The sequence below is a fragment of the Lottia gigantea genome (assembly GCF_000327385.1).
Source record: "Lottia gigantea unplaced genomic scaffold LOTGIsca_57, whole genome shotgun sequence".
Taxonomy (NCBI): Eukaryota; Metazoa; Mollusca; class Gastropoda; family Lottiidae; genus Lottia; species Lottia gigantea.
Genome location: NW_008709945.1, coordinates 859132 through 872818, shown reverse-complemented (window position 1 = coordinate 872818; position 13687 = coordinate 859132). Strand labels below are relative to the sequence as shown.

At 31.5% G+C, this 13687-nt stretch overlaps 2 protein-coding genes across 2 annotated transcripts; one reads left to right on the top strand and one right to left on the bottom strand.

Moving 5' to 3' along the window:
- Positions 1 to 327: 327 nt before the first annotated feature.
- On the top strand, positions 328 to 3482 carry LOTGIDRAFT_127279 (hypothetical protein; the record flags this gene model as incomplete). Its single annotated transcript, XM_009063362.1, has 7 exons — positions 328 to 438; positions 685 to 786; positions 1115 to 1225; positions 1567 to 1615; positions 2207 to 2350; positions 2658 to 2803; positions 3201 to 3482. The coding sequence occupies 7 exons, from the start codon at positions 328 to 330 to the stop codon at positions 3480 to 3482; spliced, it is 945 nt and encodes a 314-aa protein (XP_009061610.1).
- An 824-nt stretch (positions 3483 to 4306) lies between these two features.
- Positions 4307 to 6835, bottom strand: LOTGIDRAFT_234958 (hypothetical protein). Its single transcript, XM_009063361.1, has 4 exons — positions 6701 to 6835; positions 5905 to 6066; positions 5418 to 5525; positions 4307 to 5293 (listed from the first exon to the last, which is right to left on the bottom strand). The coding sequence occupies exons 1-4, from the start codon at positions 6757 to 6759 to the stop codon at positions 5098 to 5100; spliced, it is 525 nt and encodes a 174-aa protein (XP_009061609.1). The 5' UTR covers positions 6760 to 6835; the 3' UTR covers positions 4307 to 5097.
- Between the last annotated feature and the right edge of the window lie 6852 nt (positions 6836 to 13687).

Here is a 13687-nt window from a genome sequence, read left to right as displayed (position 1 = left end):
AGATCGGATAGACTTTTCTTTGATGTTTTAGTATATTTACAATATCAACTTGTAATATTCGACTTCGTGTCAACTTTCTTGTTTTGTTCGGAAGTTCATCATGCGCATGCGTGCAGGTGCCCGTTACTTAAGACGACTATCGTAAAAGTAGGCCAAGTACAATATATCAATATATTGTCACATATCATGAATTCACTACGCCAAGAATGACTTAGCAGTAAATTCTTTATATTTCTAAAAAAAAAGTAGAACATAAGTCTGCCTATATATTACGACAACAATATTTACTGGCAACGGCAACACAATTTCAAAATGGCAGGAAATGCCATGTCTCCACTTGTCATGCGGATTATTTCCGCCTCTGTCGCCGTTTCTCACCGAGCAGGAAGAATTATCCGAGATGTTATGGATAAGGGACAACTTGGGATCGTTGAAAAGGTAAATTTCAAGCCAACTCATGGTCAAGTATTTGTTGTCTTTCGGTTTCTTTTTTCTTGTTACGCATGATTTAGGACTGGATAGTGTTTTTTGTTCAGTGATACAAGATGTTGATTATGTGATAATCAGGACTACCTCTTATAGTTATACTTTATGGTTAAACAGTAACATAATGTGATATATTTGAAGATTGAGTTTCTTATTGCTTATTTGTTTCTTTGATAATTACTTTTAATTTTATTTCAGGGAAAGAATGATTTTCAAACCCAAGCAGACAGATCAGCTCAAAGATGTATTGTAGCATCTCTCCACAGACAGTTTCCAAAAGTTTCTATATTTGGTGAAGAGGTATGACTTTTATCAATAAATAATATACAGTGGCTATTATTCAGGCACCAAAGAAAATCGATTGTTGGAACTTACTGTAATTATTAAATCGGATGAAATAATTATTTATTTCCGCTGTTATTTTATATGAAAAAAATTCAAGAAAATGGAAAAAATTTTCTAGTGTTTATACCACCATAAAAATTGTTCTGCAATCACTCTGACCCCAGGTGTGACACGAGGAATGAGCCATTGAGTTAACATCAATAACTTTCAGAAATGGCCAAATGCTTAGAGGTTCAAGGAAAATTCAGAAGATATTATCAGAAGTTTGTGATCTTTATTTTAGGATTTAGACCCAACAGAAAAGATTGAACCTGATTTTATTGAAACTAATTATGATGAAGAAGTTTTAACGAAGAATTGTCCTGAATATTTACAAAATGTCACAGATGAAGAGGTATGATTTTTGAATATATCAAGAAATTTTGTGCAAAGGGATTTCAACAATCAATATTTTTTAAAAATTTACTTGAGGTTGGAAATAGTTTGTCAAGCAACCGATAAGGTTTCAATTTTGCAAATGAACTCCTATAAACTATCATACCATTGCTATAATGATTTATGGTGCGGAATAGTTCAATATAAAGTGAAGGTGTACCAATGAAATGAGGAACTCACTAAGTACAGCATTCCATTTAATTGGTTTACACAAGGCATCATCATTTCTGATCTCCATTGCATAATCTGAAAATTTCCTACATGTATTACATATTTTGGTTATTTATTGATATATTTTAGATTGTAATTTGGGTGGATCCATTAGATGGAACAGCTGAATACACACAGGGTAATAACATTTATATCAGCTAAAAGTAGATTATGCAAACAAGCAAATATTTTGCAAAATTGATGTTTATAACAATAACATATCCATAGAATGTTTTGGTTTCTCAAAAAAATCACAAGGTGTTCTGTTTTAAACCTGTTTGTAATGTAGTTTTTTTTTTGTAACCACTGAAATATGTTTCTGTTTGTTCATAGGTTTAAAAAATCAATCTCAACCTATTACTATTCCTTCTTTTAAACAAGGTATAAATGGCTTCTCGTTGTTTTTGCTTGCAGACCCTTCTTTTTGGTTCACCCTCAACAGTTTATTTCTACAATCTGATTAAAAAAATAAAGATGTGGTTGTTTTGTTTGTTTTTTCTATAATTTATGAAAAAGCGTGATTTGAATTATTATTTTGGTCACATATTTATCTTCAGTTTTAAGTTTTTCCTTGGATTTCATTTGAATAAAGCTATATATAATTGAAAGATATTTGAATACAAAAGGCTGATACTATTCAAAACGGTAAAATAATGAAGACCAACAAATACATCTGTATTAAACTTACAATGAAGTATTATTACCAAAGTTTCCTACTTTCTCTCTTCAGGTTATTTAGACCATGTGACTGTGTTAATCGGGGTGGCAGTAAAAGGAACAGCAGTAGGGGGTGTAATCTATCAACCATATTATAATTACCAGGAACCACCAGAGGTCAAAAGAGGTCGTTGTATATGGGGTGTTGTTGGTTTAGGTGAGAGGCATTACAACTGTTACAAGAATATGGTCATGTATATACATGTATTGGATTTATACCTTAACTGCATCTATCCACAAAACAATCGAATGCATATGAGCCTCATCTGCAAAAACTTGACTTTGATTTGATAATAAAACTGATTTTAAAGTTGGTATTAGTGAGTCAATAATCAGATGACTGTATCACTAAAATCATCTTCAGTTAAGATTTTCCAAATACTACGTCCAAGGTTATCTGAAAACCTTTTGCCTCTTATCTTTTATTTTCTATTGAATTTGTAGTTTATGTCAATTTATTTTAGATTCATTTGGTTTTACACACACTAGTCCACCAGCGGACAAAAATATCATAACAACATCTCGATCTCATTCCAATAGAATAGTAACCGAGTCTGTTGAAGCTTGTGAACCAACAGAAGTTGTAAGAGTTGGTGGAGCAGGGCACAAAGTATGTATCACCTTCTTCAAATGTTAAAGATATCTTAAATTTATTTTAAGCCCTGGACAAGTTGATGAAATGATTAAGTACATCAATATATCACTTTTTCATGGCCATTTCTGGATATTTGGAATCAAATGTTTTGACCGTTACTTAACTTTAAACATTGTCAGAGTGTAAGTGAAAAAAAACTGGAATACACCCTGAACTCCCAAGTAATATAACTTAAAGCATGACACTTGGTTACTGCGGGTTTGGGGAATATATGGCCTGTAAACCGCTAAGGTTAAGAACCCCATTAATGAGTCACCTGGAAAATTTTCTTAATATGAAAAAAAAACCGAATGTTTATGAACATGAGCACATTAGAAAGATTGTTGATTTCATCTCCCCAATATCTTTTCAGGTGTTACTTTTAATAGAAGGTAAAGTTCATGCTTATGTGTTTGCCAGTCCTGGTTGTAAAAAATGGGATACATGTGCTCCAGAGGCTGTCCTTCATGCTGTGGGTGGAACTTTGACAGACATGCACGGCAACAAAATATATTATCATAAAGGCGTTCAGAAACGTAACTCTGGCGGCGTATTAGCAACATTGTCCAAACACAATTGGTACGTTGATAAAATACCTGACCATGTCAAAGAAGTTCTTTGTCCTGATACTGAAAAAACAGACTCCTTACTGTAGGTTCTTGTTTAACCAAATATGGTGATCAAGTCTTCTTAAAGCTAGGTCACTTAAAAATAAATTCTAATTTTTTTCCCATTATTCAAATTTGAAATTAAGAAAATTAGATTAATAAGTATTGCACAAATTTACAATCAGGATGATAAAAATAACGGAAGTCTGCTGTTTTTATAATGAAGACCAGAATTAGTAGAAGTAGAAATCCAATTTTGAAGTATTTCATGCCAGAAAATATTTATGTATTTTGTTCTATTATTGTCAAATTGTATATTTTCTTTTTGTACAAAATTTCATATTCACGGCAAGGGACTTTTGAATTTCTTACTGACTAATGTGAAGAGTGCCAGTAACATTAAGAAACAAACCTACAGTGACAAATGAACATTGTTGTTTATAGAATACTGCAAGAGGGTTTGGAATCCGAATCAAAACATTGCCAATTTGTGATAATTGTCTATATATATATATTATTTGTATATCTTTTGTTAATTGTATTTAATTTTACTCATTAGATAATAAATGTTGAATCATCATCATGTATTGTTTATAGGGCAGAGGTTTTCAACCAGGGGATAATAGGGTGCTTTGTTGTTTAGTATTTTTGGACAATTATTATAATCCCTGTCATAGGGATATGGTGGTCAACATATTTGTTCAGTTCAACAACCAAATTCTATTTAATAATTACTTGGTGGAATTGAACAACTGACATCTAAACTTCCAGCAATTGATCAGACTCTTCAAGCTGCCATACAAAATCCAACAACTCTTAGATAATACTTCTAAGTTTATATGTATGATCCCTGAGGAACACCAATCAATATTCAAACAAAATATGTTTAATGTACAAATCTTTGCGATATTATTTACAAACATTTAATATATCTGAACAAAATATACAATATATACAAATTAGACATATACACAGACTACATTGGTTACAATTTTACATTATCCTTACTGTCTGGATGAGATTTGACAATCCCAACTATAGCACTGAATGAGTCAATCCTTTTTTTTTTTTTAGATATTTTCTTTAATATTTTCTAAAAGGTAAGTTTGAAATTAAATTCTGTCAATGCATTATTTAATCTTTCTCCAAACAAACTTATGTATTTAAGATAACTGGGATCACAACAAGTATTTTTTCACAGAAAATTATATTCAGAAATCACTTGACTAGTCCATGCATAACAAATTTAAATATTAGCTTATATACAAGACAAAAATTGATCAGTTTCAGTGATTAAAACAAAAGAGTTACAAATAACAACTTGTTCCAATGTTACATGTGAATTGGGTAAATATAAAAAAATTGATGAAACCAAACTTTAGAATCTAATATGAACAAATACATGTTAAAGAAAAAAATACATTTATATAGATATTTAAAAAAAAAAAAACACTTCATTTAAGAAACACAAAAATAAGAAACTTCTGTCATCTTTATGTTCCTTTCCATATAATTCATTATAGATCTCACAATTTTTCACTGAATTCATATTTGGTGTGGTCATATAAGGTTCCTGCCCTTAAGCAACTTCTACTTTAATTTGAAAGCACTGATAGTAAATAATAAATAGGTGATTCCACAATACAATCATTACATCTTCTACTATTTTCTGAAGGAACGCAACCTTGCTAACATCCTACTTCCAACAACTCTTCGACTTCGAGTTTGCCTTGGACTTAAATCACAATCCTTGTCTGTTGAAGAACGACTTTTTCGAGCACTTTCGCTACGCGTTAAGAATTTTATTTTTTTGTTATTTGATGGTGTTTTGGGTACTTGCTTCTTTTTCTGGCAATACCTACAAGAAAGAGCAAATTTTTGATAACTTAAATCTTTAGATTGAACAATAAACATGGCCAAGAATTTCAGTGTAATGAAACACAATTTTAATGAAGGATGAAAAATTCAGCTTTGAAACTTACTCTTCGTGATTTTCAATCTCCCAATCCCAGAGTTCCATAGTGCATCCCGAACATTGTCGAATTCCAAGACATTTTTGTAGTTCAATTGTATCCTCTAAAATATCTGGTCTGAAACGAAGAAAATTATTATACTAATACTAACTTATTGAACAAAAATATGCTTTAGCTAAAATAATAAACTGACTACATAAAAATAGAGTACCGGGTATTGCTAAAAAGATAGAAAATTCAAACAGATTTTGTGTGCAAGTCATTTTGCATGATGATCTCTAAGTCTGATTACCTTGAATAAGTCCTATTCACCCATAATTCCAGTCGAATCAGCTGTAAATGGGTACAAATAATCTGGGAAAGATCAATGCAAAGAGGTTTTGCCAGCTGGGAAAAAGGATGCTTATGCCTCACAACATATCTTTGAACCAAGAGAAGCAACTGTATATCATAAGCTTGAATTATTCTGTAATATCTCTGTTACATCTTTACTTACTTCCAAGGTGGAAAAACATTTGAATTTTGACAGATCGGACATTTTAACATGCTGAGTCTAATGGCACCACTTTCACTATAAAGACAGGATACACAGACGCGATGCTGACACAAACCATAAACCATCTGTAATCTTGGACATAAACACACAATACAGTTAAACCTGAAATAGACAAAATGAAACAGGTAAACTATGATAATTTGGCAGACCATTCGGAGCAATATTGGCAATAAGACAATTCAGAGCGATATTAAAAGCTAATCTCAGATCCCACACTGGTCTGAGTAATCACATATTCATAATTCACATTGATTAAATCTGAGAATGCAGTCTTTCATTCATATCATATCAATCATACAGTCATCACAAACATCTCTATTGAAGACATCCAAAGGGTAGCTAGGTTGGAACTGGTGGGTACCCAAGAAGACAAGGTGAGTTCATCTAGTTCTTATCCATATTAGTCTCAATTTAAATATCATAAATAGGAGTTCTATGCTTAAGCTAGTAAGATTATGCGATCAGCAAGCCAGGTGCACTGACTCAGTGACTGACACTGCACAGCTGTTTAGAAAATGAGCTTAATAATCATTCTTTCATGTTAATTGTTAGGGTTAGTAGGCTATGCTGTGCATTAAGAGCCCGAAAGGTTGGTACTCGAACCTACTAAAACGTTACTTACGGACTCTGGTGGTACCACCAAAGAGGCAATGCCGAGGATTTTTGTTTACATTTTTCAGAAATCTTAAAAAATAGGCCAACAAAAATTGGCCTTTAACAATGAAGAAAAACAAACCTCTGTTCTAGGGCGATTTGTTCCTTCGTTAAACTTGAAAACATGGTTTCACTCGACATAATGGAAACTTTTTCAAACTAAATATTACTAGATTTACCAATAATTATGAGAAAATGTTGTGAATAAAGTTCAGAGATTCCCGCGAGGTACGCCATGTGATGTAAACAAAGATTGTTGATTGGTTGAAATCGTCATTACTGCCACCTATTTAATTTCAGGGGAAGATAATCGTTAAATCTATACGTTGTTCAGACTACGGTAATATTTTGCGATTGATTTATCAGATTCAAATGCGTGTAAAAGCATGATATATAATATCCGAAAGCCACGATTCTCTGCGACAAATATTAAATTAATTCGAATAAAACAGCTGTCAACTACTCTCTATGAATGAAAATTGATAGTTGCCGAAATATTCAGCTGATGACCAAGCTCAATGTTATTCATGAATCACACAGCACACAAGCCTTAAAAAGACAAAATCTTAACATGGGATTTCACAAAAGGAATAATTTAGGCCCTATTTGAAACATTTTATTACACCATGTATTAGGCATAAAAGCTTAATGTGTCCATAACGACTAGCACTATTGTATTATGCATGTATAAGAAACCATATTAGCTAATTGTTTTGTGTCCATAAATCAATAAATTCTAAAGATTAAACCTGTTCTGCTCGCTCATTCGTATTAGTCTCAAAATTCTCTACCAACGTTTTCCACAAAATTGATGTAAGCCTACAACAAGGAACTATTATCATAAAAAAAAAGGTGGACTTTTATGGCTTACCACAGCCAAGCCAAATTTTCAGACGACATGCATTTTGGAAGATCCCTATAACATTACAAAAAATCCGAACTACTAGGCATATCACAGGAAGACTACCTCTTACAATGGACATAAAATTGAAGTCTCAAACTTGGTCAATAAGAGTAAATATATATATTCATTAATTAGACTTATCAGGTGTCATTACTAAAGAATATATAAGAAGACGATATATCCATTAAACTAAGAAACTATTATAAAGCGCTTCTAAGTGTGTTTCAAATTACTTAGTTTAGTGGATTATTATTAAGCTGTTTTTTATTGGATTATAGAGGGATTCTGTCGTATAGTTTTGACACTAGGTAGGTCCACTGATGACCAAAGACTCATTTTGATAAAGTTTAAAAATAGATAGTATTCCTTTAAGAATAGAATGACTAATAACTCTCCGTGAAGTAAACTTGCAATGTTTATATTCACCACATTCAGAGTAGGCCAATATTGTAATCAAGTAAAGCATAAACAATTTCAACGTTTCTGTTTAGAGTGCTAACAGTTAAGTCGCCATTTAGAGTAAAAATCATTAGGTAAGTCCCTATTTAGAGTAAAAATCTTTAATTAAGTCCCTATATAGAGTAAAAATCATTAGGCAAGTCTTGATTTAGAGTAAAAATCATTAGGTAAGTCCCTATTTAGAGTAATAACCATTAGTTAAGTCCCTATATAGAGTAAAAATCATTAGGTAAGTCTTTATTTAGAGTAAAAATCATTGGATAAGTCTTTATTTAGAGTAAAACCAATTAGGTAAGTCTTTAGAGTAAAAATCATTCGGTAAGTCTTCATTTAGAGTAAAAATCATTAGGTAAGTCTTTATTTAGAGTAAAAATCATTGGGTAAGTCTTTATTTAGAGTAAAACCCATTAGGTAAGTCCCTTATAGAGTAAAAATCATTAGGTAAGTCTTTATTTAGAGTAAAAATCATTGGATAAGTCTTTATTTAGAGTAAAACCAATTAGGTAAGTCTTTAGAGTAAAAATCATTCGGTAAGTCTTCATTTAGAGTAAAAATCATTCGGTAAGTCTTTATTTAGAGTAAAAATCATTGGGTAAGTCTTTATTTAGAGTAAAACCCATTAGGTAAGTCTTTAGAGTAAAAATCATTCGGTAAGTCTTCATTTAGAGTAAAAATCATTAGGTAAGTCTTTATTTAGAGTAAAAATCATTAGGTTAGTCCCTATAGAGTAAAAATCATTAGGTAAATCTTTATTTAGAGTAAAAATCATTAGGTAAGTCTTTATTTAGAGTAAAAATCATTAGGTAAGTCTTTATTTAGAGTAAAAATCATTAGGTTAGTTCCTATAGAGTAAAAATCATTAGGTAAGTCTTTATTTAGAGTAAAAATCATTAGGTTAGTCCCTATAGAGTAAAAATCATTAGGTAAGTCTTTATTTAGAGTAAAAATCATTAGGTAAGTCTTTATTTAGAGTAAAAACCATTAGGTAGGTCTTTATTTAGAGTAAAAATCATTAGGTAAGTCTTTATTTAGAGTAAAACCCATTAGGTAAGTCTTTATTTAGAGTAAAAATCATTAGGTAAGTCTTCATTTAGAGTAAAACCCATTAGGTAAGTCTTTATTTAGAGTAAAAATCATTAGGTAGGTCTTTATTTAGAGTAAAACCCATTCGGTAAGTCTTTATTTAGAGTAAAAATCATTAGGTAAGTCTTCATTTAGAGTAAAACCCATTCGGTAAGTCTTTATTTAGAGTAAAAACCATTAGGTAAGTCTTTATTTAGAGTAAAAATCATTAGGTAAGTCTTTATTTAGAGTAAAAACCATTAGGTAGGTCTTTATTAAGAGTAAAAACCATTAGGTATGTCCCTATTTAGAGTAAAAATTATTAGTTAAGTCCGTATTTAGAGTAAAAAAGCAAAGTCACTGTAATTGATAATAAAGATAAGTAATGAAACGCAATGAACATTTACGTTCTTACTTTCTGTTTCTGGGCTATTGATGACGGGCAAAGTCTATTAGTTTGCAATAAAGGAATTTTGCCAGAACAGTGGCATTAACCGCTCCTTTTACGTTTTCTATTCCAAACTGTCATGTGAGGATGTGAGAGAAGATAATGACAGTATATCTATAATCATGTTAAAGAAATTTATTTATAGAAAGTGATCGAATAAGAGATAAACAAACAAGTGAATAGGAATAAATACACGTGATTTTATTATCCATTAAATATATTAGTTTAGTCAGCACTTGTTTTAAATACTGATACGGAATACATTTCCGAGAAAAATTTATTTATTCGACTCGACTTAATCAAGATTTTTTTCAAGATAACCACAGATAAATTTTTTAAGGTAAATATGTGAAAAATTAAAATTGATTCAAATATTTCCAATTGATATTTTAAAACAAAACTCTGAGTAGACCTATCATGTTTGTTCCAAATAAAATCCATGACGTATATATTATAAGATATGCTTTTAACTATAATTTCAGTAATAATATATTATCAGTTGAAATAGCTTATTTCATTTATCTCGATCACATTTCATCCTCTATGTTGTCTTGATTCTCATTTAATCTTATGTCTGATTAATGATAAAAGCTGATTAAACGCATGAATTCTGCTTTTAATTGATGTCACGATAGTTGTCTCGGGTTTTGTCCCAGATAAGGACTGTTTTATATAGCGACATTTTTTGCTGGACTTAGCCTATTATAGGACCAAAGTAATCGAGGAAATTCTAGCGCTATTCAGTGAAAAATAATTACCATTTTATCTAGAAATACTTGATGTGTGTTTTATTCAAGGCCGATTGGCTGAATGATGTTAGATTTTGTGACGTCAGTCAGTCATTGATCGTGAACTAACTCCAGTAAGAAGTAACCTAGGCCTATATTAACTGTTAACAATATGGTGTATAGCTGACAACTGGTCCGGGTCTATTAAAGGTTCGCTGTAATAAGGACACCTACTCACCCTCTGCACTGTTTAGGCTACAGTTAGTATGTAATAATTGTCATATTAGTGCGCGGATTATTATTGTGAAATTTTAAGCCGATAACGTTATACTACAGTGAAGCAACGTTTGGTACAGTGGTTGAAGGCCAAGTTAGTATTTACTAGTATAGTGGTAGGATAACAAACCAGAAGTGACTTTTATTAGACAGGTAGGTATATCACGATTAATTTAGTACTACCATGTGTTGTATCAACAAGTAACAAAACTAAAACGGCATTTCTTATTGATAATTAAAAATCAAAATCAGTTGAAATGAAAATCAGGAGAGATAAGGGAATGAACAAGTCAACCGAAACTATGTGATCTTCATTTATTTTGTCCATAAACATTTGTTGATTCATTAATGTGTTTCCAGAATATATTTGTGGCTATGTCTTACAGATAGGACATTTCAATAGTCATTATTAAAATTGTATATGTTCTTTCAACCGTGGAATGGCATTAATTGCGCCTTTAAGTTTGAATCGAAACCGTTTAAAGCTCATGCTTATCTGAATTAAATTTCTTCCTCATTGTACCGAAGTCGGTTAGAAAATTAAAGAAACGCTTTATCTCTTACAATGTTTTGGATTTAGTTGTAGACCTTTTTTAAAAACAGCCCCCAAATCTCATTCGAGATCTTAAATGCAATTATCAGTTTTTGAATGAAATACGACGAATAAATATTATAAGAATTTGCCTGTAAATTTTACAGTGTGTCAGTATGTTAATTAAAGACCTTTAGAACTTAAGAGTACGCTGCCTTTTGATCATACAAGTATATAAAGTTTAAAATAAGGTACATGGATCTAGTTCGATCTGATTTAAATAGCCTAAATAGAGCATGGACTTAGTTCAACCTGTAGTAGTTGAGCAAATGATAAAAATGCAACGACGCATCCAGTTTGCATTTTAATCAAGTTTTGTCTACCCTATATTCCCTGATGTTTTAGTAACCAACTGATTTGGCTAATGAAATATGAATTGGCTAAAACAAAATCCGATCGACTCAATGCAAAACATGAAATATGGCTTTAAAATCCAGATTTGTCTAGTGTATAGTTGGGCTAATTTATGCAGAAAGAAATCTCGTTTAAAGACTCTTAGTTGATATATTTGAGTATGTAGATATTTTGAACTTGACAATGGATTGCCACTAAGAATCGTATACAGGGACGTATCTAGAAAATGCCCAAGGAGGGGTCCAAAAATGAAAGGTGTCTTTCCAAGGCGAGGCATGAAGCCCCAAACGCTCCCCTCAGAAGCCAAAGGATTTCAGATGGACTTAGATGAATTTTGAGAATTTAGAGTGCTTAGTTTTCACTTCAAAATAAAACTTATCACAGGCCCGAGGGGGAGGCCAAGGCCTTATGGCCCTTCCCCTAAATGCGCTACTTGGTGAATAAATCCAGACCAATGTGATAGATTAAAGGGTAGATGTAAGGTGAAACTTGTAAATGATCTTATCTAAAGATGATTATAAAGTATGATATATATTTAATATCTTATACATGGTATCATAATAACAGGTGCTCGTTTTTAAACATAAACCGATTTTCTTTTACAAGATTAATGCTTTGATACGAAATATCGGATTGAGGCAGTAGTCAATTTTCGTTTTCATTTCATTTCATTGAGCATTAATATAAAACAAAATTTAAAAATATTAAAACAGGTAAGAAAATTTATAAAGTTCGATTATTTTGATACATATCCCTTTGTCCACTTTTGTAACAACAACCATAAAGTTAATTGCATTTAATATTTGAAACCTCATGAATTATTCTGATTATTTTGAGAAGAATTAAAATAGCTTAGAGTTCAAATTTACCTTCAAGTATAAGATATTAATAAGATATACACTTTCCCACTTAAATCCCCCTAAGATGTAAAAATATTATGTTCTGAGAATGATTAACAGAAAGAGAGACAGTGACTTTTTACGAGTTGAAATCGTCAAGTCGTTTACCCTCTTTAACATGCTATTCAAGTTTTTTATAACCGATATCACGTATTCTGATAGAATATTGCCCTCGTGGGAGTCTTAGTTTCCGTGTTTGAGACCATTACCGTTGTATCCTGGAGATTACAGCTTGAAGAAGGAAATATTGTCGTTAATAATACCGTATATATAATATTGTTATAGGTCGTCATTTCTGATGGCTTTCACATATTTATTGGGTTAACCGCTGTTTCCTCCTCATAACGTGAAAGTTCTTCTAGCGTTCTGAAACAGATTCAGCTTTACTGCTACTGCCGAGAATTGCCGAATGAGCCAATGAACGATTTAATATTTCTCATTCGACAATATTGCAGTTACCGTTAAGTTGAAACTGTTGCAGTGCGTAAGGGTAAGAAGTATTTCTCCGGCTTATTCTAGGTATTTTATTATTTTATATTTTGGACATTAATTATATAGCCTAAGTTAACTCATATATCTTTGGGACTATGACCTGAGTTGTTATAAAACGCATTGTAAATAACTTGGTTATAAAATGTTTAATGTTCTGATTTCTTGATTTGTGTGAATTACACGGATATGATTGTATTCTCGATTCAAAATGCATTCAGTTTCGTATAGAACATTTCATGAAGATTTTCAACGACGTCGTTGATAAATAGGCCTATGAGTAATTTCCATATTATGCTTTTTTTATATGAGTTTTATGGGGTAATTTTTCAAAGTCCTCTTGATGCATCCTCAGTTAGTCATATTTTCACAATCATTTTGTACTTGCTTTATTTATTGTTATTTGGAAGGCGATATATGATGTGCGTTCGGCGCAGATTTAACAAATATTTTTACAGTGATTAAAACATAATCCACTATTTCAGTTCCACTTGTGACGTCACAACTACACGAATTCGGCTTTGGTGATGCCAAAAACATTGAATGATTAGGTGAATGCATCCCTTGAACGAGGACATCTTTTTCAGAAAGTGTAACATTTCGTGAATATAAACTTAGAAATTCTGAAATATGAGAATGCTGCCAGTCCGTATTGATAGATTCACAAGACATTTATTACAGTGTGTTAATAAGAACTAATTAAATTAAATTAAAAGCTATCTAAATACATATAAGATATAAATAAAGTTATTAGAGAAAGTAAATAAATCTGGTAAAGGTCAGTACGTTCATTAGACAAACTAGACTGTATGATGTTAACTGAGTGCACTGAGTAATTTTTATGCGTGACTTCATTTG

Excerpts from the sequence above, each read along its gene's own strand:
- LOTGIDRAFT_234958 (XM_009063361.1), bottom strand. The coding sequence starts at position 6,759 with ATGTCGAGTGAAACCATGTTTTCAAGTTTAACGAAGGAACAAATCGCC. Across the intron at positions 6,067-6,700 it reads CAAATCGCCCTAGAACAGAG|GTTTAACTGTATTGTGTGTT; the intron begins GTTTGTTTTTCT and ends TGTCTATTTCAG. Across the intron at positions 5,526-5,904 it reads AATGTTTTTCCACCTTGGAA|ACCAGATATTTTAGAGGATA; the intron begins GTAAGTAAAGAT and ends TCTTCGTTTCAG.